This window comes from Adiantum capillus-veneris, chromosome 17 (genome assembly GCF_014529385.1).
Source record: "Adiantum capillus-veneris isolate H3 chromosome 17, ASM1452938v2, whole genome shotgun sequence".
Taxonomy (NCBI): domain Eukaryota; kingdom Viridiplantae; phylum Streptophyta; class Polypodiopsida; order Polypodiales; family Pteridaceae; genus Adiantum; species Adiantum capillus-veneris.
Genome location: NC_140947.1, coordinates 85847668 through 85875626, shown reverse-complemented (window position 1 = coordinate 85875626; position 27959 = coordinate 85847668). Strand labels below are relative to the sequence as shown.

At 46.6% G+C, this 27959-nt stretch overlaps 1 protein-coding gene across 1 annotated transcript in view; it reads left to right on the top strand.

Annotated features, from left to right (window-relative positions):
• Positions 1-25473, top strand: part of LOC147437627 (binding protein) — a 70398-nt gene extending 44925 nt beyond the window's left edge. Inside the window, exons 7-14 of the mRNA XM_086487134.1 lie at positions 21551-21714; positions 21795-21933; positions 22005-22166; positions 22940-23073; positions 23215-23559; positions 23659-23804; positions 24321-24415; positions 24499-25473. Of these exons, the coding sequence (XP_086343260.1) occupies positions 21551-21714; positions 21795-21933; positions 22005-22166; positions 22940-23073; positions 23215-23559; positions 23659-23804; positions 24321-24415; positions 24499-24975 (1662 nt within the window). The 3' untranslated portion in view covers positions 24976-25473. The remainder of the gene's footprint in view (positions 1-21550; positions 21715-21794; positions 21934-22004; positions 22167-22939; positions 23074-23214; positions 23560-23658; positions 23805-24320; positions 24416-24498) is intronic.
• Positions 25474-27959: the final 2486 nt, after the last annotated feature.

Here is a 27959-nt window from a genome sequence, read left to right as displayed (position 1 = left end):
TCTTAAAGGAAAAGTTGACTTCAGATCCAGTAATTGTTTTGTCAGATCTAAGGAAGTCATTTGTGGTCCAGTGTGACGCGTGTGGCAGTAGCATCGGAGCAGTGCTAATGCAAGATGGACGGGTAGTAGCTTATGAAAGTCGAATTTTGCAAGGGCTAGAGAGGACTATGCAAGTCAATGAGAAAGAGCTCTTGGCCGTGATTCATGGGCTTTCTAGCTGGAAGCACTACATGTTAGGTGCTGATTTTGTTGTCCAAACAGACCATCGGACCTTGCGATACTTCTTGACACAGTCAAAGTTATCGAAAAGCATATGCGATGGGCAAACATTCTTTCCATGTTCCACTTCCAGATTATGCATGTGGAAGGCAAGAAGAATGTCGTGGCTGATGCGTTATCAAGAAAGCCACAAATTTCAGCTGTGTCAATTCCTTATCATCATGAGTTGGATGACATGAAGGAACAATATGCTACTGATGAAGATTTTGCAAGGATCTTTGAACAGTTACAAGAGGGGCAACATCATGAGCACTACCTCCTTAGAGATGGTTTTATAATGATGCATGGCAGACTTTGTGTCACTAGGCCATTGGGACATAAGGTCATGGAAGAGAGTCATGTCTCACCGTATGCAAGGCATCGTGGTATTGATGCGACAGTTAAAGCAGTAGAGACATTCTTCTATTAGCCTACCTTGAGGAGAGATGTGGATGCCTTTGTGCGAGCATGCCTGATTTGCCAAAAGGTAAAGTTTGACAAGCAAAAGGCCCCAGGGTTGTTACAACCACGGCCGATTCCGGATAAGCCATGTGAAAGCATTGCTATGGACTTTATCTTTGATCTTCCAAAAACCCCAACAGGGAATGATGGTATATGGACCATTATCTGCAGGTTCAGTAAGCAGTCCCATTTTATCCCTGTCAGGAAGAAGATAAAATCTGACCAGATGGCACGCTTGTTCATGTACAATGTGTCTAAGTACCATGGTATGCCACAATCGATTGTTAGTGATCGTGATCCTCGCATGACCAGTTTGTTCTGGGAGAACATGGGCACTGCGCTCAAGTTCTCGTCTTCGTTGCATCCACAAACTGATGGACAGTCAGAAGACGCTAATTCTATTGTCTTAGGTCTGCTGAAATGCTATGTGTTAGGTAATAGGGGCAAGTGGGAACAGTAGTTGCCTATGCTTGAGTATGCGTACAATAATATGGTGCATTCGTCGACTCGCAAGGCACCTTTTGAGATTGTTGAAGGCGGCAAAAAGGTTCCTCAGTTGTCTTGGAGAAGACTCTGGCAAATCAGAAAAAGACTGCTGATCGTCACCGTCGTGAATTGCTGTTATCACCTGGTGATTGGGTTCTGTTAAGGTTTGAAAAGGCAAGGTTAAAGAAGATGAAGGGCAAGGAACTAAGCTGAGCATGCGTTACTATGGGCCTTTTCAAGTGCTTGACAAGATCAACGATGTGGCTTACAGGCTGAAATTGCCTGATGCGTGGAAGATTCATAATGCGTTTCACGTGACTCTTCTAAGACCCTTCGTGGGTGATGTGCCAGAAGATATTGCAGATGAGGATCAACCAAAAGTTGAGGAACTTGATGAGATCCTGGTACGTGAGCAAGTTTTGGCACATAAGGACAGAAAAGTTAAAGGACAGGTTCCTATGGATGCAAAGTGGATGGAAGAGCATGAACTGTCAGAGTCACCAAATGTATTGCAGCTTTACCTTGAAGCCTTTGGGTTACAACCTACTTATGCCCCAACCCAACATGTGCAAAGGAGGAGTAATGACAGGGCTAGCACATCAAATATACATATGAATTCAGTGTAATAGATGGAAATGACAAAAGTATGAAGGTCTCATTAAGTCATTTGTATCTATGTGTTATGACCTTTCTTGTGGAAACATGCGATGATAAAAGAGTGCTAACAACACAAGATCATCAGTAGCGTGTATTTATGGTATGCAATCGAGGACGTTTGCGATTTCAAGAGGGGGGTATGTCACGAGGACGTGGCAACTGCTAACCTTAGTTGTTGGTTTCTTTCCAATGATTTTTGTTTTATTTTTCAGACCCTCTTTTTGAAGATGCAAATGGTCGGCCATTGTATAGCCAATGTGAACGGTAGTTTCACCCGCAGATGGGAAGTTGGTCGGCACTGGAATTCGTATAGTAAGAGGATGTCTAGGCTTAGTTCAAGATCATGTAGTTCTCTGCGTTCCACTTAGCAAGTTGGTGGATACTAGGAAGTGAACTCAATAAAGGCACAAAGTCAAGGTGGGATCACCAAAAGAAAATACCCGACAGTTGGGCCACATTGCGTTTTTGCATGCGGTCCCAATGGGGATAGATGGTCAGAAGACTAGTGGGAGCACAACGGAAGCATCTCCTAAAAATTAGGGAACTGCTATTTTGGGCCATGAAATGTGTTCGCGTCATTACCTTCGGAATGACAAGGGGAACATTTTAGAACTCTGCCGCAAAATCAACTCGGCAACTAATCGGGAGATTTTTAGGCGGCAACCCCGAAACGAGAAATGGCCTGTAAACGTGCCAAGGGCACATTCCTGTGCACTTCCTCATGCAAGAAGAAGTGGCGCTGAATTTATAGCTGGGAGGCTCATTTTGCAACCTCTTGTCGTGTGTTGATGATCATGCTGTCTGCAACCAGAGGATATGCAACTACTCTAAGTGCTTGGACATGCACGGCTTGTGCACAGGCTCACAAAGGTGCCAGAACACTCCCTAAGCTGATCTGAACCCTGGACTTGAAGTGGCTTGTCCACATGCACCTAGGGTTAGATGTGTACGTGACATCCCCTCCTTTTTAAAGTGAGGTACTTGTACCGAACTGTATGGCGTCGAGGGAGATCGCCAACAGCGTCTGGAATCGTGGGAAGGACTCTTCGCCCGCCCACTCTGATGCGTGGGTTGTGTGATACTTGAACTTCATAAAGGTCTGCAATGCTTGCTTCTTTGGGCCGCACCGAAAGCAACTCAAAGGGATCTGTGCCTGCTTCAATGCTCCAACTTCGGCTATGGTCGTGCGTCTACCTTCTTCAAGAATCTCCGAGGAAAAATTCTTGAAACCACTTCCAACACAAAAACATGAACATACCCATTTCATGTAGAGTGACTGGAAAAATACTACGCTTCCTAAATGATTGTGCATGCAATTGAGGTGAACCAAGTGACGGAGTGCCAAACTGTTCACCAAACACACGTAAACTACGCTTCCTAAATGATTGTGTATGCAATTGAGGTGAACCAAGTGACGGAGTGCCAAACTGTTCACCAAACACACGTAAACTGTTCAAGAAAGTCGAATCTTGACTTTTTGATCTAAATTTATCAACTGTGGCAAATCCCAATGGAAACGCCGATGCTTGATGGTCAATCTTTCTCGTGCTATTTCTAAGACTGTGTCATGCCAAGGAAGAGACATGGAATGTGAATTCCTTGAATGCAAACTTTTCTTCTTTTCAATAGTGATCCGCATACATCCTGCTCATTCATGAGTGAATCATGTACATCGTACAATATGGCATGCCTATGAAAAGGGGACACGTAAAGACGGTGACGAAAATGCAAGAAACCGTCACGAATGAAACACTAATGACTAATCATGCGAACACATAATCCTTCCTTAGTGGGTTCCTTAAGGCTTAGACCTCGACTCGAGAGCCAAGATCGGTTCTTCGTGATTGATCGTATCTGCAATTAGGTTAGCTTCACTAAAAAAAGCATCAACTAAACCATCATCCTTGTGAACAATCACATCTTTATCATGCAAATCATCAACCTTGTGAATAATCTGTCACGTGACACATCCAACCCTATGTGTCCGTGGACAAACTACAGCACGACAAGGGTTCAGTCAGTCCAGTCAGTCTAGATTAGAAGTGATCTGGCACTTTTGTGAGTCTATTCGTAGACCGTGCATGCCCAGTCACTTAGATTAGATGCATATCCTCTGGTTGCACACAACATGATCATAAGCATTCCCATCAGAATCCTTCAGTGGAATTTTCCAGTGCATTTAGCCTATTTTCCCTATTTTTGACATTTTTCACTTATTATTTATAAGTGACTTTTGTTGGCAAGTAGGTAGGGCAAATTGAGTAAGTTTGTATATAAGCAAACCTAGACTAGCACTAATTGGTAGAAGAGGCAGCAAGAGAACCTTGCTCAACTGGCAACTTCTCAACAAGACCAACCCCCGCGACAATTCTGGCGTTTTCTCTCAACAGAAGGCGTAGCGTTTTTGCACCAGACCAGCCAGCGTGTTTGCACTTGTAGATTCCGGCAATAGTAGACAGCAGATCAGCCTTAGCGTTAGCAGATTCCCACTGCAACACAACAGATTTCCCCGCAAGGTCAATTTTCAGCCCTAGCGTTTTTGGTTTGCAGATCAACCTCAGCGTTTTTGCAGATCTTCGCTACAGAATCAGCCATAGAACCAGCGTTTTCAGGTCTCAGTCTTTAGCACTCGCAGAACAAGTTCCGAACCTCGCAGATCTCACCTTCCCGCAGCAGTTCCTTGCCGCACGGTGGGATCCATCGAAGTTTGCAGCTTCAGCCCGGAAAACGCAGATTTCAGCATTTGCGTTTTCAGCTCGTCGTCGTCGCATTGTCGTCATCGACATAGAGTCAGAATTCAACAGATAGAAGATTTGCAGATTTCAGCCCTTAGAGTTTCCAGATTTCAGCCCGTCTCGTCGTCGTCCTCATCGTAGTCGACATCGTTGGCAAGTCCAAGCATTGTAGAGATTTGTGCGATCATAAGTAGACCACGCTCGCCATAGAGAGTGGGGCCTTCGAAGGAGGGTTTTACAACGTCTTTGGTGTCGTATTCTCTTCTCTCTCTATCTCTCAGTCTCTTACATTTCCATTCACAGTGTCCATTCACTTGTTTGTGATTATGGCACTCTCTCATTAAGAACGGAAGGCTCTCCCTTCCATAAGAACAAAGAGGAACCTTGAGCACAGTTCGGAGCACTCATCTTGAGCAAATTTCAAACATTCATTCCGTTGCACCTAACATTGGTATCAGAGCTTTGATAGTGTTGTGTATCACTCAAGGAAAGAACCACAAGAATCATAGATTTTTTTTTTTTGCTTGTTGAGGTCGCACAAACCCAAGTTCGCTTGGGCGTGTCGATTCCTAATCGTGTTTTTGAAGAGTGACAGGAATCCCAAGAAAGAAGGGCTTGTCCAACCTCCCCTTGTGCCTCTTTTCACTCATTGAGAGCGGACCGTGCACTTAGCGGCCGGCCAATCGATGTGAGGTGGGATAAAGCAACCTTGGTGTGAGCGCAAGGTCGCCAACCGGTGCGCCCGCGGAAAAGAGCATAACTCGGGTGAAGAGGATGATGGACAAGAAGTTAGACTGAAAAGCAGAAATGGAGCGCAAACACCAACAAAGAATGGCAGCCATAGCACGTGAGTATGAGCAAGCACGCTTGGAAGCCAAAGAACGACAAGCCAAATTGGATCGTGAGCGCGCAGAAAGACAAGCAGAGAACAAAGCAAGACAAGCACAATTTGATTGCGAGAACAAAGCCATCAAAGAAAAGAGCGACCAACACATGAAAGAATTCTTGCGATTCTTTTCTCAAGTTCAGGCACAGATGCAAGAGATTTGGGAAAAGGAGACTCTCTCAGTCTCTTCTTGTCCAAAGCAAGACACATGATTTGCATGATGATTTGAATGACAATGATTTGCATGATGATTTGAATGATGATGATAAGCATGATGATGAGAAGCATAATGATTTGGATGACAATGACAAGCATGATGATTTGCATGATCAAGATGTGATTTCTCACAAGCATGATGAGTTGCATGAAGATGATGTGATTGTTCACAAGGATGATGTGTTAGTTGATGCTTTTTGTAGCGAAGCTAACCTCGTTGCAGATTCGATCAGTCACGAAGAACCGATCTTGGCTCTCGAGCGTAGGTCCAAAGCACCCCTTCAGGAAGAACCGATCTTGGCTCTCGAGCCTCGGTCCAAAGAACCCTCACAGGAAGTATTATGTGTTCGCATGATTAGTACGCACGCATTGTACGGGTGTTTCATTCATGATCGTTTCCTGTATTTTCGTCAGCGTCTTTATGTGATCCCTTTTCCTAGGCATGACATATTGGACGTTGAGCACGTTTCCCTCATGAATGAGTACGAATGTATGCGGATTGTTCATGAAAAACTGAAACGTATGCATTCAAGGACGTCACATTCCATGTCTCTTCCTTGGCATGACACATTTGTAGAAAGAGCACATGAAAGTATGAGCACCAAGCATCGGCATTTCCGTTGTGAATTGCCACAGTTGATTGCTTTAGATCATAAGAGAAAATTTCGATCTCATTGTTTGCGTGTGTGTGGTGAACGGTTTGGCACCTCGTCTCTTTGTTCATCTACATTGCATGCACAGTCTATTAGGACGACAGGATTTTCTCCACTCACTTTACATGGAATAGGTATGTTTTTGTGTTGGAAGTGTGGAATTTTCAGCCATGGAGATTCTTGAAGAAGAAAGAAGCATGACTCTAGATGAAGTTGAAGCATCGAAGGAAACCCAAAAGACTTTGAGTCGCTTTCGGCGCAGCCCAAAGAAGCAAGCGTTGCAGACCTTTATGAAGTTCAAGTACCGCACGAGCCACACATCAGAGTGGGCCGGCGAAGAGTCCCTTCCAGGATTCCGGATGCTATTGGCGATCTCCCTCGACCCCATACAATTCGGTATCAGTACTTCACTTTGAAAAGGAGGGGATGTCACGTGACACATCCAACCCTATGTGTTCGTGGACAAACTACAGCACGACAAGGGTTCAGTCAGTCCAGTCAGTCTAGCTTAGAAGTGATCTGGCACTTTTGTGAATCTACTCGTAGACCGTGCATGCCCAATCACTTAGATTAGATGCATATCCTTTGGTTGCACACGGCATGATCATAAGCATTCCCATCAGAATCCATCAGAATCCTTTAGGAGAATTTTCCAATGCATTTAGCCTATTTTCCCTATTTTTGACATTTTTCACTTGTTATTTATAAGTGACTTTTGTTGGAAAGTAGGTAGGGCAAATTGAGTAAGTTTGTATATAAGCAAACCTAGACTAGCACTAATTGGCAGAAGAGGCAGCAGGAGCACCTTGCTCAACAGGCAACTTCTCAGCAAGACCAACGCCCGCGACAATTCTGGTGTTTTCTCTCAATAGAAGGCCTAGAGTTTTTGCACCAGATCAGCCAGCGTTTTTGCACTTGCAGATTCCCGACAACAGTAAACAGCAGATCAGCCCTAGCGTTAGCAGATTCCCACCGCAACACAACAGATTTCCTAGTGTTAGCAGATTTTCTCGCAAGGTCAGTTTTCAGCCCTAGCGTTTTTGGTTTGCAGATCAATCTCAGCGTTTTTGCAGATCTTTGCGATAGGATCAGCCATAGGACCAGCGTTTTCAGTTTTCAGCCTTTAGCACTCGCAGAACAAGTCCTGAACCTCGCAGATCTCACCTTCCCGCAGCAGTTCCTCGCCGCACGCTGGGATCCATCGAAGTTTGTAGTTTCAGCCCGGAAAACGCAGATTTCAGAATCTGCGTTTTCAGCGCGTCGTCGTCGCATCGTCGTCATTGACATCGTCATCGACATAGAGTCAGAATTCAGCAGATAGAAGATTCAGCCCTTAGAGTTTCCAGATTTCAGCCCGTCTCGTCGTCGTCGACATCGTCTGCAAGTCCAAGCATTGTAGAGATTTGTGCAATCATAAGTAGACCGCTCTCGCCATAGAGAGTGGGGCCTTCGGAGGAGGGTTTTTTTTTTCCCAAAAAAAGATCCTTCTATTAGTTAATGAAAACTGCCCATAGGGCTACATCCACCTCTGCAAGAGAGGGCTACAACAAGCATGATGGGGAGACTCTCCTAATGAAAAAACAACATATATACAATGGGGCTAAATCAAGAAATGGGAGGAGGGAAGAGCCACACAGGTGGACAGTAGTGCCATCTGAGCACCCCCTGGACCATGGTGTAGAAAGGCCCAGGGCGCCAGAGTCGAAGGAAAGCCTCGCGGCGCTCCCGCATGCGGTCGGAGCTGCCCTGTAGTCCCTCAAGCTGTCCTCTGAGAGTATGATCAGCTCTAGCCAAAAGTCACGAACAGTCTCTGCTGGTGGCACAGGGCGAGCCTCAAAGATGCAGAAACAACGGGCCCGCCAGATGAACCAAAGAGCTAGGCCACTGATGAGCTCCCAGCACTCCTCTCTCTCACTGCACCACTCTTGTGGAGTAAGGTCTGTAGCAGGCTGGAGTGCAGGTCGCTCCCACTATATCACTATCATCCTGCTGGTGGAAGATAGCTCAAACTGTAGTGCCGGGCCCGTGAGGGTGGACCAAGCCGCTGCCCCCCAAGTGTACTGTTGAGCCGCGGAGAGGGCAGGCATCAGCCGAAGAACTTGTAGCCACACCTGCTGGGCCGAAGGACAGTCCCAAAGACAGTGTCGCTGACTCTCCACCAACTGGTCACAGGCTGTACATGCAGTCGAGAGACCACTATGCACAAGCCAGCTCCCTACTGCTGTGGCTCTGTGTGCAACCAACCACTGGAACAAAGTGACGCGCCTCGGCTGTCTGGAGTCCCACAGCCTTTGCGAAAAAGCTGCCAAGAACTCAACTGTGAGACCCTCCTCCTACCAATGACGTGCTACAGCAGGGCGGGCCTCTCTCTGCGAACAGTGTACTGAAAGAAAGGGACTCCTGGGCGGTCTGCAGAAGAGAAGGGGTCCCTCCATAGCCACTCACCAGGATCCCACTGTACTCGTGCCAGTGGACAACACTCCCAAGCCCATAGCCTCCAGTGTCCTGTCTCGAGAGCTGCTGGGTCAGGGTCTATGACGCAAGTCCTCCCACAGATGCCCACAACTCGGATCCTCTGGAAACAGCACTCTGCTACCTGCGGGGCCTCTACTGTAACTCGCTGTAATCGTCCCCCACCCTGAAGCTCAAAGAACAGGGCTGGGACAGTCTCTGAACAAGCCCTGACTGAGATGAGAACCTCCAGTCGTGTGAAGGCTCCCATCCATCGGGGTGCTACTGGCTCGAGAGGCGTGAGCCACTCAGCTGGAACTGACTCTGAGATGTCCTGACACATGCTCTGAACCCCTCTCATGCCCTGTAGCTGGACACCCTACACCTCCTCTGACAAACTTGTGAACTCTAGCCAGTCACCTAGAGAGCGCGCTGGACCTGCTGTCATGGGACCCCATGAAACATGAGGCCTACTCCCAACCAAGTGGCCTCTCTGAGTGCTAACCATGGGGTTCCAGACGAGGGGCTGTCGTAGGCGCTTCTCCGTGCATGTCGGTTGTCTCTGCTCTAGGCCACGCCGTAAGAGCTCCCAAGAGCGAAGCAAACTCACAGCGAATCGGTCCTCCAGTCTCTTGCTCAAACCAACTCGGCGCAACTCTGTAAAGATCCATCTGGTCGAAGGTTGCCAAGGGCCTCCTGACTGAGGCACCCTGGCACGAAGCCTCTGCAGCAAGAACTCTTTCCAGGGCTCCTTGCCTGGAAGAAGTCCTCCGACGACGAACTTCCCAAGAAGGGCTCTGCTCTGCTGTGCTGGATCAATGATCCCAAGCCCTCCCTGAGAACAAGGAAGAGTGATGACCGACCAAGCCACCTTGGCTCGGGCAACCCGAGTGTCGCGACCTGACCAAAGGAAGTTCCTGATCAGCCTCTCTACCTGGCTGATACAAGAACTCGAGAAGATCCAGCAAGAAGTGATGTACCACATAGTTGCCAACAACATCTGGTTGGCAACTACTACTCTACCAGCCAGCGAAAGTCGTGCTGAGCTCCAGTGTAACAGCTTTCTCCTGATGGACAGGAGAAGAGGAGCAATCTGCTGCTCGGGGGACAAATCCAAACCAACCTGACAACCCAAGTATCGAACTGCAGTCCCTGGGGGAATCCACCTGAAACCCTCTCCTGGCATCCACTCTGGCACAGGCGCACTGCCAACCGAGAAAGCCACTGTCTTTCTCCAGTTGATCAATGCGCCCGATGCACAGCAGAAGGTCTCAAGAGCTTGCCCACACTTGTGTAAATTGGCCTCCTGGCCCTCTAAGTACAAGGTTGAGTCGTCGGCAAGCTCAGCGTCCAGAAGCTCATCTCCCCGTATCGGGAGTGCTAAGCCCCTCAAACCAACCTGCTGTGACACCAAAAATCTGCTCATCGCCTCCGCATAGAACAGAAAGAGAAAGGGGGCAAGAGGACAACCCTGTCTGACCGATCGTGTGAGCATGAAGCGCTCACCTCTACCTCCTGCCAAAAGCACCTGACTGTGAGCCTGTCTGTACAAAGCTGACACCCCTCTGATCCAAGCATCTGAAAAGCCCATCCTGCGAAGCGTGCCCTCTAGAAAGTCCCAGTCAACTCTGTCGTATGCCTTCTCAAAATCGAGAAGAAGAATCACAAGGTCCTCCCCACGGAGATGTGCCAGGGCAGAAGCCTCCCAGAAAGTGAAGATGTTGTCAAGGATACTGCGTTCCTTGACAAAACCTGTCTGAGTCCCATGTATAAGGCTCTCCAAAAGTGGCTGAATCCTCAAACTCAGAGCCTTGGCAAGAATTTTGTAGGCTGAGTTGAGGATGGTGATGGGGCGCCACTGTCGAATCTCATCCAAGGAGCCACCCTCCTTTGGAATGAGGTAAATCAGGCCCTCACTCATGCTATCCGGCATCACTCCTGTGTGCAGAATGTACTGAAAGGCACTACAAAGATCTGGGCCAAGCAAGTCCCAGTACTCCAAGAAGAAGCTGAGAGTCAGCCCATCCTCACCTGGACAGCTACCACGAGGAAGGGCCCTAAGAGCCGTGTGCAGCTCCTCAAGCTGAAGAGGTATCTCCAGCCTCCGGCGCATCTCCTCAGTCACAAGACAAGGCATCTGCGCCCAAACCTGCTCCCTGCATGCATCCTGTCTCTCTGACTGGGGCTCAGCCGTCAGTAGCTCACGGTAAAAGTCAGTAGCAACTGCACGCATATCCTCAGGCTCACAAGCAATTGACCCATCAGGTCTCCTCAGCTGAGTGACCTTGGCATGCGAGTGCCGAGGTCCTACTGTCTCAAAAAGGGCACTTGTCACTCTGTCACCTACCTGAGTCCACTGAGATGCCTGTCGGTGAAAGGCAAACTCATGGCGCCTCTCCTCTGTGCAAGCAAGCTCCTGTCGAGCCTGCTGTAACTGCTCCTCCAACCATGGACTGTCTGGATGCTGCTCCTGCATCCTCTGTAGTGAAGCAATGCCTCGTCTGAGACGCTGCTCCTCCTCTCTTGCTGCGGCCCGTCGAGCCAAAGACTCCTGGAGAAAAAAGTGGCTAAGCTGAGCTAGGCCTAAGGCCACTCTGTCTGCCGGTAGAGCCTGGCTGTACATGCCCTCTGTCCAAAGAGCCTCTACCCTCTCTGTGAGTGCTGTGTCCAACAAGACCGGCTCTGGGATGCGAAGCATCGTGCTCCCACTCCTCTGCAGACACTGCGAGGATCACTGGTGCATGGTCCGAGAAGGATGTCCCTGCCAGGATGCCCACTGATCCCCCCAAGTCACTGAAGTGGTCACTAGTGTAGAAGCGATCTATCCGCGATAGATTCACTCCTCCCACTCTGCGGTCTGATCTAGAGAAGGCAAGACTCTCTGGCTGCCATGTATCCGAGACCCTCAAGGTCATACACAACCTCTCCCAAGCTGCTAACTCGACTCCATGCACAGTAGCATGGCTGCCTCCGATCCTGTCAGAAGGGTCCTCCAACATGTTGAAGTCCCCTCCTACACACCAATGGTCAACCTGTGGCAAAGACTCAACAATCTGTGACCAAAACTCTGCACGAGCACTCGCCACATTGGGCGCATAGATGTTCAGGAAGCCCACAAGGCCACCTTGAACCTGCAAAGTAATCCACTGAGCCTTGCCTGGCACAATAATCCCTCTGCCCACAATGGCCTGCTGCAATGAGTCCGCAATAGTCATACATACCCCACCCTGGATGCCTCCAGGTCCAAAAGCAGCTGACCAAAAGGTATCATAACGTCCACGCAAAATCTGACCATAGCGCCGGATGCGACTCTCAGACAAATGGTGCTCCTGAAGCATAAGGAGATCAATCTCTCCTCCCACAAGGCAACGCTGAAGCTCCTGCCGCAATCGGCCCCGCTGTCTTTGAAACTGGGGCCCACCTAATCCCTGCACGTTCCATGAGACGATCCTCATGGGGAGCGAGAGAGAACAGATGCTGCCGCAGCAGCAAGACGGGCTATCTTCGAGGCAGGCTTGGATGGGGAGTAATCTGCATCCGAGCGTCCTCTAGATAGGCGAGCCTGTAGTGAGTGCCTGGCCCAAGCCCAAGCAGAGCGAGCCGAGCGTAAAGCAACCTCCTCTGTCCAGGAGTCCTCATGTATGTATACATAGCAAGGCAAACACTGTGTATCAGCAAAAAAGTACACCACAATGTGCCTACATCTTGCTGAGTCTGGGGGTGTCACCGCAAACTTGGCGAGTGGCCACAAAGTCTGCAGCAAATTTGTAACTACAAGTTCTCCCATGTGGTGAGAGAACTCGAGAACCTGTGTATGCAACCATCCCACCACTGAGTCGAGGGACCACTCTGTCTCGGTCCTACCGCAGAGAGGAAAGGAGAAACCAACTGCTGAGTCCAAGGCCTCTGTCCCCCTAGCGGCGAGGAACAGAGCGTGGACCCTGAAGCAGGCTTCCTCGTGGTCTGCTGCGGAATCGCCGAGAAAGAGAGTGAATCCGTAATCGAAGAAGTCCCAGCGGCGTCGGAGGTCAATGCTCGTCAGACCACGAGGGATAGCTGCAAGGGAAGATGTCTGAATCTGCAAAGGGGGCCGCAAGAAGGGCTGACCCTCTCTCGCTAGGCGACTCGTGGCAAAAGCGCTGCCAAGAGATCTCCTAGCCGCCGGCGAGGGACCAGTCTCCTGAGTCGACTGTGGTACTGAAGCAGGAGGAGGGGGAGAAGGAGCTGGGGGGGGCGGAGGAGAAGAGAAGCGGGGCGGGACGACAGAGACAGGGGGCGAGGTGGGGAGTGGGCGGGAGCAAAGGGCGGGGGAGGGGATGAGGAGGAAGAGGGGAAATCTGAAGGTGGAGGGGCTGGCGAGGGTGAAACGGAAGAGAAGGCTGGCGTAGGAGGCTCTTCCTGCTCAAGAGGACCAAAGCGGTTCCCCGTGGGAACCCACTGCTGCTGAGTAGGCACCTGAGGGCCACTCTGAGTGCTAGGCTGTCGCTGTGGCCCCTGGCGTCGACGGCCACGGGCCTGCTGCCACCCCTCCTCCGCTGGAGCCCCAGGCTCGAAGGGTGGCTCAGAATCTGTGCGTTGTGTCGCTGGCTGAGGCTGCGGCCCAGCCTTGGCAGGCTGGGGCTGAGGCTGAGGTGCAGGTCGTGGTCTCCTCCGTGGACAGGCCTTCGCTAGGTGGCCCATCTGTCTGCAAATGAAGCACTGGTTCGGGAGACCCGAGTACTCCACACTTTGCCTAAACCAACCCCCACTCACCCGAGGCAAAAGGATGATCTTCGAGAGCGTGTGGGTATCTCTGACCAAAACTCGAACTGAAGGGATGCCGGCCGCCTTGGCAGCTACTGATGGTGCCGTACGAGGTGTCTCCAGAACAGTCCCGATGGCGGAGCCAATCTTGGAGAGCAGTGGAAGGTACTCCCTCCGTAAACCCGGAAAGCAGACTGAGATGGGGATGTTTGCCTCCTCTACGAGCACATCCGAAATCGGGTCAAAACCGTGTCGCCACTGTCGAAAGTGGGCGCGTGATGCTCGGATAGCCAGTGGACTCATAGCTATGACCTTGGAGGCCATCTCGGAAGTCTCGAACTCGATCTGGTAGTACCCCCGTCCGAGGATCTGGACATCCAAAATCTTGCCCACCTCTGCGAGAAGGCGGGCCTGGAGAAGGTCTCGCAGCTCTCCTCTGCTAGGACGGGTGCCGAGAACCTTGCAGATGACAGAAGTCGCCTGCAAGCGCTCTACCTCTGCGGCAAGGCTCGCTTGCTCTGTCGGCGAAAGAGCAAGTCGAATGGTGGGCTCAACGGGGTCGGGCGAGGGGGCTTCAGGTGAGTCCCTCTGTGGCGGAGCTGGAGCCTCCATCTGTGTCTACTGCTGAGTCGAAGAAGCGGACGGAGAAGAACAATCTGCAACCGAGAATGCCGAACACCTGTTCCGAAGTAAAGGTGTTGCAGAGCCGGGCGCAGAAAACCCTTCGGAGATAAGGCGGAAAAAAAAGGGGGGGGGGGGGGGGGGGTGTGAAGGGAAGGAAAAGGAAGGAGGAGGCGAGCACGGGTACAGCGGGAGGGCTAGGGGGGGAGGGCGGCGGGCAGCAGGGGGCAAGAGGTGGCGAGATGGGCAGGTTGCGGGCTGGGCAGGGTGGCGCGAGGGCGAGAGGGGGGGGGGGGCAGCGCGGGGGTGGCTGAGGGCAACGCGAGGGTTAGGAGGAGAAGGGGGGTGAGAGGGAGCGATGGCGCAAGGGGGGGGGGAGCGTGCAGCAGCAGCGAGCCCCAAGCGCAACGTATTCGGAGGAGGGTTTTACGTCTCTGGTGTTGTATTCTCTTCTCTCTCTATCTCTCAGTCTCATACATTTCCATTCACAGTGTCCATTCACTTGTTTGTGATCATTGCACTCTCTCATTAAGAACGGGGCTCTCCCTTCCATAAGAACAAAAAGGAACCTTGAGTATAGTTCGGAGCACTCATCTTGAGCAAAGTTCAAACATTCATTCCGCTGCTCCTTACATAATCACATCTGTATCATGCAAATCATATGTGTCGTGTTGTGGAGAAGAAAATACTGAGAGAGTCTCCTTCTCCTTTTTCTTTTCATGCTTCGCCTGCACATTAGAAATGAGAGATGAAGAATGAACAACCTTCTCCCTATGAATGACAATGAGAGAGTCACTTTTGGCATTGAAAGTGAAAGTATTGTCCGCCCAATCAATGAGAGGGTTATGCTCACAAAACCATTGAATGCCAAGAAGCATATCACATCCTGAAAGAGGAGACACTACTAATTTTCTACCGAAGGACACTTGTTCAACCGTGAATAACACATCAAGGCACTCTCCTGTGATGAGAGAGTCCATATAGGGAGCGAAGCCCGACACCTCGAAAGGAGATGTCTTGTGAACCTCCAAGTGGGCTCTTCCGATAAGAGAGTCACCAATCACATCATGCATACTACCAGAATCAAACAAGACCACCATGTGTTGACCATTCACACGACCATAACACTTCATGAGAGACTCATCAATGATAGGATCATGAGAAACTTGAGACACGAGTGTTCTTTTTGATGGTATTAACTGAGGATGTGGGTTCTGTGGGTTCTTTAGATTCAATAGATTCAATCTTAGGACATGTTTTCTTAATATGACCCTTGACGTGATAGTGATAACAATGACCTTTCTTAGAATAAATGACTTGTTCTTCTGCCGTGATGTATCCTCCTATGATTCCTTGTGTAGCTTTTTTATCTGGGGTGACCTTAGGTTTAGCAAGTGTGTTAGCTTCACCCTTAGATTCAATTTGAGTGTTCTTTTTCGAGAGATTATTGGAAGTTTGGCTAGAAGAGTTACCGTTCTTACCATTCATACCGTTCTGAGGGTTCTGAGGAGTCTGAGAGGTACTTTGAGACGACTTGACTTGTTCTCCTTAGGCTTTCCCTTATTGTGGTTCATCTCCTGTGCGAGAGCAATCGCTACCGCCTTGTTGAGATCGATTGGATCGAGTACCTCGATATCATACTTGATTTACTCATTCAATCCATAAAGGAATGCCTCCTTGCGCTCATCATCCGATTTGCGTAATTGGAGCTGAGCTGCAAAACGCGATTAGAGAAAGACATAATTGGCATACCATTTTGCTTGAGACTGCGCCAATCGCCTTTCAATCGTGCTAAGTACTATGGTGGCATAAACCACGCCTTGAGCTTGTCTTGGAAGTCCGCCCAATTGAAGCAAAGGGATGCGCCTTCTCTGGCTTCCTCTAGATACACAGTCAACTGTGTCTCTTGCCAGGCGTGCTACCTATTAATGGCATCACCGGTAAGGTACATGGCTGCCGATTGTTCTATCCTTCCTTCGGATTCCTTGAAAGACCTTTTCTCAAGAGGTACTAAATATAGGCTCCCTTCCTCAAACGACTCTTGTCTTCTCAAAGCCATAGAAAAAGGAATTTCTAGTTTCGTAGTAAAGTTTGAGGAGTCTTTAGGAGTTCAAGGTATTTTTACCCATTGGAAGTCTGTAATCCTCAAGAAAGCTTCTTTGAAATTAGCATCTTGCTCTCGAAAAGTTTCTTCAGGAAGGAATAGCTTATCTTCTTTTGATCGGGATGCTCTTAGGAAATTTCATCGCGGTTTTGTAATTTCTTATGTAGATAAGTGCTCTAATAACTTTGTTGTTACGTGTAAAAAGTTCTATTTAGAATGCTTGTTAGGTAAAGTAAACTCTCAGACTTACAATGATTGTGATCTTTCAATGCAAGAGGTTATCTTGAAACATCAAGACTTTTGTAAGTCTTTTGGTTTTAAGTGCCAGCCTAAATTACCTTTTTTATATACCGTTTGGAAGTTCCACAAGAACCCTATAAAGCCTAGATTTATAGCTGCTTCTTGTAACACCTCTTTGACCGAGGTTTCCAAATGGCTTAGTTATTGTTTCAAAGCCATTTTACCTAGCGTAAATGAATTGTGGAAAAATATGCTAAAGGAAGCAGACGTACCCACCGATTCAAGTTGGATTTTAAATGATTCAGTAGGTGTGATTCCTGTTTTAAAGTTTTTGAACTCTTCAAGAAGCCTCAAGGAGAAATCTTCTCCTTTATGTCTCCACACTTTTGACTTTACAACGCTATACACGAAGCTAAATTTGGAGGACCTTAAATTTAAAGTCAAGTCTCTTATTTCAAAAGTTCTTGCATACAAGCTTGAGAAGGATAGGTACAAGGCATTGCTAGTAGAAAATTCAGCCTTGAACTTTGACTTCTTATGGTTGAAAAATAAGAATGTAGATGTAGACAAAGGAAGAAAGAGATTCACCAGGATTGTAGATGACATTGACATCATATCTTGGTTAGATTTTCTTTCGGACAATTTATATATAACCATCGGCGACTCTCTTTTCAAACAAACAATTATTGTGCTGTTTTTCTTGTTAATTCTATCTTTTTACTTATGAGTTTGATTTTATGGAGCGTCTTGTCCTTGCTAACACTTGCCCAATATTTTTGCACAAGTTATGTAATGTAAGACGCTTTGTAGATGATCTTTTTGTCTCCGACGTTCCTTCTTTTCAAGATTTTATGTACTTGAATTCGAGTTCTTTAGGCGGAGGAATTTATCCCAAGCAGTTTTGTGAACTTAACTGTACCACAAATAGTGATTGTTGTGCCTTTTTAGACCTTAAGATTTTTCAGACTCCCTTGGGATTAGAAGTAGATATCTATGATAAGCGCCTTGAACTAGAATATGCCAATCTAAAAATCATCCGTATGCCTCACATTTCTTTGAACATTTCTCTTTTAGCTAAGTACGGTGTCATTTGCTCTCAATTATTGAGATTTTCTTGTCTTTGTTCTAATAAATCTACTTTTGTTGCTCAATCTTGCCATCTTATTTCTTTACTACTTGAAAAAGGATACTCATTCAAAAGAATCATGAAAAACGTTCGTTCATTTTTGCATCGTAGTAAGTTTATTTTTAATGTTTCTTCCTTTGGAATGTTCAAGATAATCAGTAGTAAATTCAATAGAAGTGGGGAGCTAAAAAGCCCACTTATTGTTTGACTTAATAACACCTTATGTTGTTGTTTTGATCTTTAGCGCTTCTAGTATTTTGAATATAGCTTGACAAATGCTAGCCTTTATCATGGCTGAGTATGCCCATCACCTCCGGAGGGTGATAGAAACTCAGCTCGTTGGTTTTGTAGAGTACGTTCAAAGCATGAATGACCTCTATATAAACCTGCACCTACTCTTGGGCACTGACGACGTGAGTAGGGATGTCATAGCTGTTGTCCAAGCTATGCATGATAAAGGTGATAATCTTATTCTTCCTGTTTGGACAAGCAGCGAAGTTGAGATCACATATTGTCAAGTTTGGTTCTTTGCTCTTCGTAGGTTTGTAGTAGTATTCATTTTTCGATTTCGTATTTAGCTTACATGAGGACTCAAGAATGTGTTTCGTTAGAAGTTGTTGTGTGAAGTTTGATTTCTAGGATTAAGTTTTGTTTCGTAGCAAACAAAGTGATTTAGTTTGTTTGTTTGTTTGTTTTTGTTTTTCTTTTCTTTTCTTGTGTCCCTTGCTTTTATAGTTTTATGACTGCTTTATTCCCTCTTATAATTCGTGAGTTCAGACTATTCTGAACTTATGAAGGTATATTAAATTGATGCAACTAAGAATGAAATAATAGTAGCATCCATCTTACCATCATACTTACTGAACGTCAACTTTTCTGTGACGAAGTTGTTGGAGTCCGAATCTCTGCTTGAGCTACTTGATGAACTACCAACATCTTTGATTGGCTCGGGCTTCGAGGTAAGTACTTGTAGGACCAACTCTTGCATGCGTTGGTCTCTCTACGCCTCACGCTCTAACTCCAAGGCCGCTCGTCTTTCTTCGTCCGCTAAGCGCGCTTGCTCGCGCTCACGCTCATGCTCCAAGGCAAACCGTCTTTCTTCGGCCGCCAAGCGCGCTTGCTCATGCTCACGCTCCAAGGCTAACTCTCGTTCTTCGCGCTTATGCTCCAAGGTAGCGCGTTGCGCCTCTTGTTGTAACATCATGTCCATCATCGACTTGACCAAAGCCTCCATAGGATTTGGTGCAACCCTTGGCGTAGATGGGGAGGGGGGAGGGTCGGAAAAACCTCCTGGTGAGGAAAATTCTTCTTCTCCACCTCCATGCTCATCACCTTCACGCAAAGTATCCATTCCGCTTCGGGTGATGACCATACATTGAGATCTTGGGTTCTTAAATTCATGAGGAACTTCGGGTCTTGAGGTTCTTGAGTCCTTGAGTTCTTGAGGTTCTTGAATTCTTTCTTCAGCTTGCAATCTGTGTTAGAGAAGGATCTTCTCTTACCCGAGCTTTACTCTTTCCTGCGAGCGCACCTCTTGGCGGCCTTGCGCTCACACCAAGGTTGCTTTTTCCCACCTCACGTCGATTGGCCGGCCACTAAGTGCACGGTCCGCTCTCAATGAGTGAAAAGAGGAACAAGGGAGGCCAGACAAGCCCTTCTTTCTTGGGTTTCCTGTCACTCTTCAAAAACACTATTAGGAATCGACACGCCCAAGTGAACATGGGTTACATGCGACCGCAACAAGCCAAAAAATAAAATAAAAATTCTTGTGGTTCTTTCCTTGAGTGATACAGAACACTGCCAACGCTCTCATACCAATGTAAGGTGCTGAAGTGAATGTTGAACTTTGCTCAAGATGAGTGCTCCGAACTGTGCTCAAGGGTTCCTTTTACTTATGGAAGGGAGAGCCCTCTGTACCTTTAGTGAGAGAGTGCAAATGATCACAAACAAAGTAGGTAAATACTGTGAATGAAGGTGCTGAGACTGATAGAAAGAGAGAGAAGAATACGACACCAGAATGTTGTCAAACCCTCCTCCAAGGGCCCCACTCTCTATGGCGAGAGAGGTCTATGCTATTGATTGCACAAATCTGGTACAAAGGTGTTGATGCAAGTTCATGATGCTATGATGGAATGCTGATCTAAGTCGGGGACGACGGCGACGACGAGGACGGCAACGATGAGGACGACGGTTGGCTGAAAATGCTAACTCCAGGGCTGAAAGCGCTGCTCTTTTTGGGCTGAAAATGCTAATGCTTCCTGTCGAAAACGCTGATTTAATCTGCTGAAAAATGCTGGGTATGGCTGCTGTATAATGCTGATGCAGGCAGGTACAAAACGCTGGCTGGTACAGAACGCTGGAATGGACAGAAGGCTCTACAACGCTGAAATCCCTGGCGCTAGGCTGAATGCTGAAGGTTCTTGATGAAAACGCTGAGGTTCTTGCTGAAGAGAAACCCTAGAGGTCCTGCTGCAGATTCTGCCTGTGCTCTCTTGGTTTCTTCTGCTCTACTGAGTGATTGCCAGGTTTCTTTTATATTAACTTAGCAAATTTGCCCTACCCAGTTTTCCAACAAAGTCACTTATTAATAATAAGTGAAAAATGGCTAAAATAGGGAAAATGGGTTCTGTGCCCCGTAAAATGCTCATGATGGCTACTGATTGTAATGCTGATGATCATGCTGTGTGCAACAAAGGATATGCAAGTTCTCTGATGATCATGTTGTGTGCAACCAAAGGATATGCAAGTTCTCTAAGTGCTTGGACATGCACGGCCTGCGCACAAGCTTACAAAAGCTGACCTGAACCCTGAACTTGAAGTAGCTTGTCCACATGCACACAGGGTTAGATGTGCATGTGACATCGGCAGTCATACATCCGAGAGACATGGATTATACCCAACAGTCTATTCCACACCGAAGATGTTGCATCACGGAATGCACTTTATGACTATTCTAGAGGATGGCTTCCAACGGCCACGATATATGGACACATAAATGCCACCGAGTGCTAAAGTGGTGATTGGACAGCTCAAGGCACCATCCATAGACTCGAGATTGAGGTTGGGCAGGCAGCCCAAATTGACAGAGTCAGGGACCTTGGAGGACTTGCAAGATATGCAGACGTGGAGTGGAGAGTGAGGAGCACTATGTATGCAGAGGCCCAGAATAGGAGAGCATACTGGCCTATATACAGCCCTTTTCACGGGACAGTGCACGCTTCAGAGTCTTGTAGTCGAGAGGCCAGAGACAACTGGTTGGCTTCTTATCAGAATTGAGAGACATAGGGAGACGTCTCCACCTTCACACCCCAGTGGAGGGGGACAGCACATCTCACGGACTTCTTTTGCAGAGCTGCTCCAGTACCACCCACAGGCGTTTAGAGAGGGGTCACACTACAACAGGCCAAGATAGTTCGAGCCTGTCGATGCTGGAGAGCACCAAGATACCAAGCCCATAGAGTACATAATAGGGCCATTCGGGAGATTTGACTGCGACATCAGCAGACCTGAAGAGGGGATAGAGCTGGCTTTCTCAGACCCTACTGCTATTGCGGGGACTCTTACCTACGTATGCCTGCCATACTACACCCCACAACAATGGTATGCAGAACACTAGCTAGCTCCATCCCTCACCAAACTAACTCCTTGGTGCATATAGTTTCACATCCAGCAGCAGCAGCAGTCTATTTCTTTTGTAGCATGTACATTTTTAGCACTTCTCTTTTTCCTGGATACCCAAAGGACACTTTTATGTACACCGTTCTGTCAACCCTTTTCTTGTTCATTTCTCCATATATCTTGTGTATATTGACACTGAGCTTCAAAATTTTCTCCGTCACATTTTCAAAGATGTCAAAATATGTCGGAAACAAAATTCTCATGGAAAAAGTCTTTTTGATGCTATATGTGCAGAGGTATGTTCAATTCCTCATCAAGTCAACGAAGTCAGGTCTACTTCGGAAAGCAGCAACTCGCTGTGTCAGTGGGCTCTTGGAGGCTATTCCTCATTTCAACTTTCGCGATAGTTTGCTATCTGCAACTATTCCCTCGATGAACTCAGCAGACTCAGACTGCAGGTGTGCAACACATATTTAGTTAGAGAAGTTGATGACACATTGTTTGCTTGTGTTGATGATATTGGAGGTGGTCCTTACAGAAAGATGAGCTGTCATGCGGTTAGATCTTTGTTTCTAAATGAGGGAAAGCATGGGGGCTCTGCTACAGTAGAAGCAGTTGAGATGATTGCAGATCTTGTGAAATCTGAAAAATGTATTGTACGGCCGGACGTAATTCAGGTAGTGGACGTTTTATTGTTGGAATGATGTCTGTTTGACATTTCTATATTTTAACACTAACTTTTTTGTAGGTGCTTTTGTCATTATCGTTCGATGAGGATCTTAACAGGCCTGCTCCGGAGCAGGAAAAAAAGAAAGGACATGATGGAAAGACTGAGAAGCTGAATCCCAAGCATGATGAAAAAGACAAAAAAGCTAAGAAGCGTCAACTCGCAGCCAAGTTGAGAGAAGAGGTAGGGCAGAGGCTACAACCAAAGAGTACTAGTGGACTAGTTTCCGGCATTTTTTTCCCCCCCTTTGTGGGAAGGTTGTTGCTTTATACTTTTTCATAATGTGACATGTTACAACAGACAACGTCACATAGTCTTTGAACTTCTTAATATACATCTGAATCGACATGAAGACAGCTGGCATTCAATAAGACTCCATGTTCCATACTGAACCATGCAAATGAACCGTTTCTTGTTCTGGCAGAGAACTTTAATACTGGTGTGGGGAGGGCACCCGAAACAATGCGCCATAAAAGAACTCTTTATGTTTTAATAGACTGATTGGTACATTATGGTTAACCCTTTATTAAGTTCTCCTAACAATAAAGCTGGGATTTCTTTAAAGAAGAAACTCCATTGCATGTTCTCCAATCCCAATCCCTAGTATCTTTGCCGACAATTCCAGGTCGAGGTGTTACTGCCTTGTTCATGATGCAATGCAACAGTCGGCAGTGTTAGGATGAAGTTTGGAGAGGGCAAGCATTGAAGACTCTTATCCCAATCGGACATACCAAAATGAAGAAGTTGATCTATGCACAGTATCCCATAGCATAAGAGATCAATTTGTAAGGATTCCACAAATTTACAATACCACCAAAACCATTTTTTATTTCAAGACAAATGATTGCTAATGAGGATGCCACTCAGAACAGTAGCATTTAGCTAGCTGCATTGTTTTTTGATTTTTGATTAGTGTAAAGGTTATTGAAGTCCTTGTACATTTTGTTTTTCTGAAGGTTGCCACTGATTTTCGAGAGTCGTGTACTATGCCGGAAGCTAATGAGCTTCGAAGGCTGCAGACACAGATCCTGACAGCCGTTTTTGAAACTTATTTCCGGATATTGAAAGCAAGTTTGAATCCTGCTGATTGGTGGGTTTGCTTGTTACTGACCTTGAGTTTCTTTGCAAAGTCTATGGCATGCTTTTGCCTGCATTGTCTACATCTGACGCCATCTATTTGTGGCTGGAGTTAGTATTCACACTGACACCTGATATGAATATGTCGTTGCAGTTTCTCTGGCAGCAACTCAGGATCAGTAAAAGCAACATTGGCAGAGTATGGGCCGCGGCCTCTGCTCGGTTCCTGCCTTGATGGTTTGGCCAAGTTCTCCCATCTTGTTAGTGTAGAATTTATGGCAGACTTACTTGCACTTTTGAAGAGACTGGCTGGAGGGATTGGGCCTTCGTCCGCCGGAAGTGAAGTTCAAGATGCAGATCCCATCAGTTTCACAGATAGACTTCACTGTTGTGTCGTCGCATTTAAAATCGTACGAAGCAATCTGGATGCTCTTAATATTGATCTTCGGGATTTTTATGTTGCTTTGTACAACCTGTTGCTTTGTCACAAAGGTTCCAGGTAGACAGTTACACAGGTTATGCATAGTTATGAAATCTGTTGCAGTATAGCTCTTTCTGGTAGTATGACATTGAGCTTTGTCTTTGGTGGATCGAATAGGGATGAGCATGATGGTCTCGTGCTTGCTGAAGCATTACAAGTTATGCTTTGGGAGAGTAGACAGCATGACATGCAAAGAGTTGCAGCTTTTATAAAACGATTGGCGGCAGAGGCATTGCATCTTGGACCTGCTGAGGCAATATCAGGTTAGTCCGTTTCTTTCTAATTATGAGGGCTGTAGTAATCACGTCAAATTATCGTGCTTTCTGTTATCTTTAAGAGGGCTCTTGAATGAGGGAGCCTGGTTAGTGCTTTTAACACGCAGTCTGGTTATTTACCCCTTGTGGTTTACACCCTTTGGCCGAATTAGAAGTGATTGATTGGTGGGTTCACTGTGTATTTTGTGTGTTTCCACTCATTTGACCCTCTCAGATTGTGTTCCTTGAGTTTCTATGTGTGCATAATGGTTTATTTTCAAATGCTCTAGAGGCTGGTTAGGTCAGTCAGTATGACACTGGTAAACAAGGTACCCTTTGTCACATCTTAGGAGGGCACTTGAAGGAGTAAGGTTGGGTTATTCATTTTCATCAAAATTGTAGTGAATACTCTGTGAAACATCACAAGAGAGTGTCCATTTATAACCTGCATCCAACCAGCATTTGTGACCAATCAGTAATTTTACTTCAAAGCTTCTTGCTAATGTTCCATGGAACGGTGTGCAGCTCTTGTGACAGTCCGGCACTTGCTGCAGAGATATAAGAAATGTCGTAATCTTCTGGAGAATGAGGATGGTGGAGGCACTGGGAGAAGCTTTATCGTAAGCTCTCACTTTATTTTGAGGTTGTTCTTTTCTAACCTGTCAATTTACTTAGCATGCTTGCTTGTGTTGAATTCCCACAGAGTCTTCAAGGGGAGGAGAGAGGTGACCCAGATATGAGTGCTGCCCTTTCATCTGTTCTGTGGGAAGTATCTCTCTTATCGAGGCATTATCATCCTGCTATCTCTAGGCTTGCAGAACAGATTTCCAACATGTTGACTTCGAGCGAGGCATTACAAGCTTCATTGACTCCGAAGGAAGCTATAATTGTCTACTCCACCGACAAGGGCGGCTTCAATCCATCTGTTCAGTTGCCCAAAAACAAAGTCAAAAGAAAAAGTTATGTGAGCCACCCACTAAAGGCATTGGTGTTAAAGACCGATATGGATGATTCTGTGCTTAGTTCTTCTGATAAGGAGAGCAGTCAAATGTTCTTGTCGCACTTCAAAGTCCTTCGCGACATCAAAGAAAATGAAGCTTTAAGAACAGAGCTAAAGAAACTTGTCCGGTCTGTAAATCTGTTCAAAAGCAGAAGGAAAAGGAAAGGCAGGAGTATTTAGAAGGCCTGGGAACTGTTTGGCCGATAGATGTAATGGTAGGTCATTTTTTGCATATCCAAGGTGATGGCCAGGTCATGTCTTCTATGCCAGGATTTATAAAACCAAAGATTATCGGCCATCATGGTGGACAGAAAGAGTTTCAGGCTTTGAAGGGTGGCAATCCCAGATGTGGATTAACTTAAGGATATGTTGATGCAACCATTGGATACAGAATCGCCTAGTATGTGCTATTACTCTGCTGACCCTTTTCGTTGGAGTTGGAGATTTTAGAGCGCAGGTGTTACTGCTGGCATTCTTTTGCCTGCTGGCAAACGCTAACGAGGTTTCAATATATTATGAGCATTTGCCACAGGCATTAGTTTGGCATCATGAAGTGCAAGGCCTTATTGTAATGAAGTTTAATGGGTGATGCGGCCCCTTTTCCGGTAGGGGCAGGCTTGGCTTCCTTCTTTTATATGCTAACCTTCAAAACTTCAAAAACTAAAAGAATTCAGATGAGCTCTCTCTCTCTCTCTCTCTCTCTCTCTCTCTCTCTGTGCTCTAAGGACTTCCTACTTAGGGTGTCATCACACTTGCTAAAGATTGAACCATGAGAGCTGGAGCTAAACCTTTTGGTACTGTATGTATGAAGGGTTTCAGTCCAAAGATGAGTATGACGGGAGTGCCTCCATCAAGGATATCCAGATTGCATCGAACATGACTAGATAAATAGTTATGGAGACATAGATTCCTGCATTAGACATGACTACTTTTGGTTTGATTGAGAGATGTCTAGTTATTTCATTGAGAACTATAATTGAGCATTTGGCCATTCATGCATCAGCTTGAGCTTGCTGCTGAGCTTCCATACTAATGTCTTAGCCCTGGCCTTTACATCGGGGACTAGCTGGGTAGTCCATGGAGACATAGATTCCAGCATTAGTGGGAATGGAGAGTGGTCATATTTTGTGCTTTATTTTTTATTGCACAAACTATACCCCCCCCCCCCCCCCCCCCCCCCCCCCCCCCCCCCCGCCGCCCCCTTGCCCCCCAAAAAAAGAAAGCACTTGCAATTTGGTGTGGTTCAAATTAAAAATAATTCGAGTGGCAATGAATTTATTGACATTCAATAATCGTAGACCTTTGCACATGCAAGGAAATCAAGGAATTGCAACACAGATATTCTGTATGCATTGAGAGCTACCTTTGGGAGTATTACTAGCCCGACTTTCGAAACTTGAGTTATGTTCAATCAATCTTTGCTGTTTCTCTGAGTGAACATACGCCCTTCTGATAATAAACATTGAGTTGTGTATTGTTACTAGGAACCTCTTCTACAACTTAGGGTCTAAAACTTCGAGGTAGGGACGAGTTTTGTTCGACAAGTTTTTCTCAATGTGCCTAATACGGCTCATAAGGGTTAGAGGTAGTCCATCCCAATTCTGTTCTTGCACAATTTTGTCCAGCCATCTAGATTCCAAAGCTTTCACGTGCTAGGAAGCTTCAATGTAGCCAATTTATGTAAGCCTTATAGTTAAGCACCACTTATAGGTCACAAGCTAACCCAAACATGGTTCTCATGGCAACACCTTGAGAAGTTGCCCATCCCAATATTGTTCTTGCACATGCGCATTTAACCTCTTCTAAAACTTGATCTAGCCATTTAGACCCCAAAACCTCAAGGCGTTGAGAGACCTTGGGTGCATCTAACTTATGCAAGCCTCATAGTCAAGCACGAGTTGGGCATACCCCACCAATCGGCGCCTTAAGCGAGACTTAACACTTCTATGATTACTTCACTATGGCATTGAGTGTGGGTTTTAAGTTTACTCCATAACCAAGGGTTTTAGATTTTTCCCATAACCTTGTGCTACATAGAAAGCTTCCCTTTGAATTAGAGTGGAGGTTAAGTAGTCTCCAACATGAGGTTTTTGGTTCACACTCCAACTTTGGGTTATAAGGTTTCTAATAGCCTTTGTCGTTAATACTAGTTAATATGGCTCGGTGGGGGGCGGGGGTAGGGGGGGGAGAGAGAAAAGTCATTGGCTGTTGCTATCCCAAAAGTGGGCCAGTCGGCTGAGACCTTTATTATTGATTTTTCTATCAATTTATCTCCAAAATGGGTTCAAAAGGGTGCTTCCCGCTTTGGAAAGCCAAGGAGACCAATGAGTAATGGAATTTTGAAAATATCTCTTTAACTCTCCAAATCCAGGGTCTCCTATGCTCTAGTCCACTTTTTATTGCATAACTTGCTTCACTTAACCTTGTCTTTCCTTTACATAGCCTCCTCAAGGAACGCTCTTTGCAATCTATCATCATGACACCGTTGTAAAACTTTCTAAACAATGACTTAGCATTGTAGTGATGTTCCTTCCTCATGACTAAGTAACACAAAGCATTAAAGGGGGTGTAAAGGGGATCAATGGACGGGAAGTCCACGCACAAAGGCCGGGAAGATCACAATCGTTAAAGTCAAATTAAAAACTAAACCCGATGAAGAATTAAACATGGACAATGCCTGTGTTTTTATAATAAAAGCTTATAAAAACAACCACGATTACATTCTGCACACGGGTGAGATGGTTAGCCCATGCATCTCAGTCTGGAGGTCTTGGGTTCAAATCCAGTTGACGGGGGGGGGGGGGGGGGGGCATATTTCGCGCTGGCAGAGTTTAATTTTGCCTCAATTTTTGTATTGTTCGGGTTTAACATGCCTCGGCCTTCAGGCGTGGACTTCTAAACCGACAATCCCCACCCCCTCTCTCCCTGCCCCCTTTAATGCCTTGTGTCACTTGGTGTCATGGATGTTCCTGTTCTCCATCATGATGCACTACAAGAGCATTATTGGTTAGACCTTTAAGGTGTCTTGGGTTTCTTCTTCTTATCCATCGCTCTCTCTCTCTCTCTCTCTCTCTCTCTCTCTCTCTCTCTCTCACACACACACACACACACACACACACACACACACACACACACACACACGCACGCACACACACACACACGCA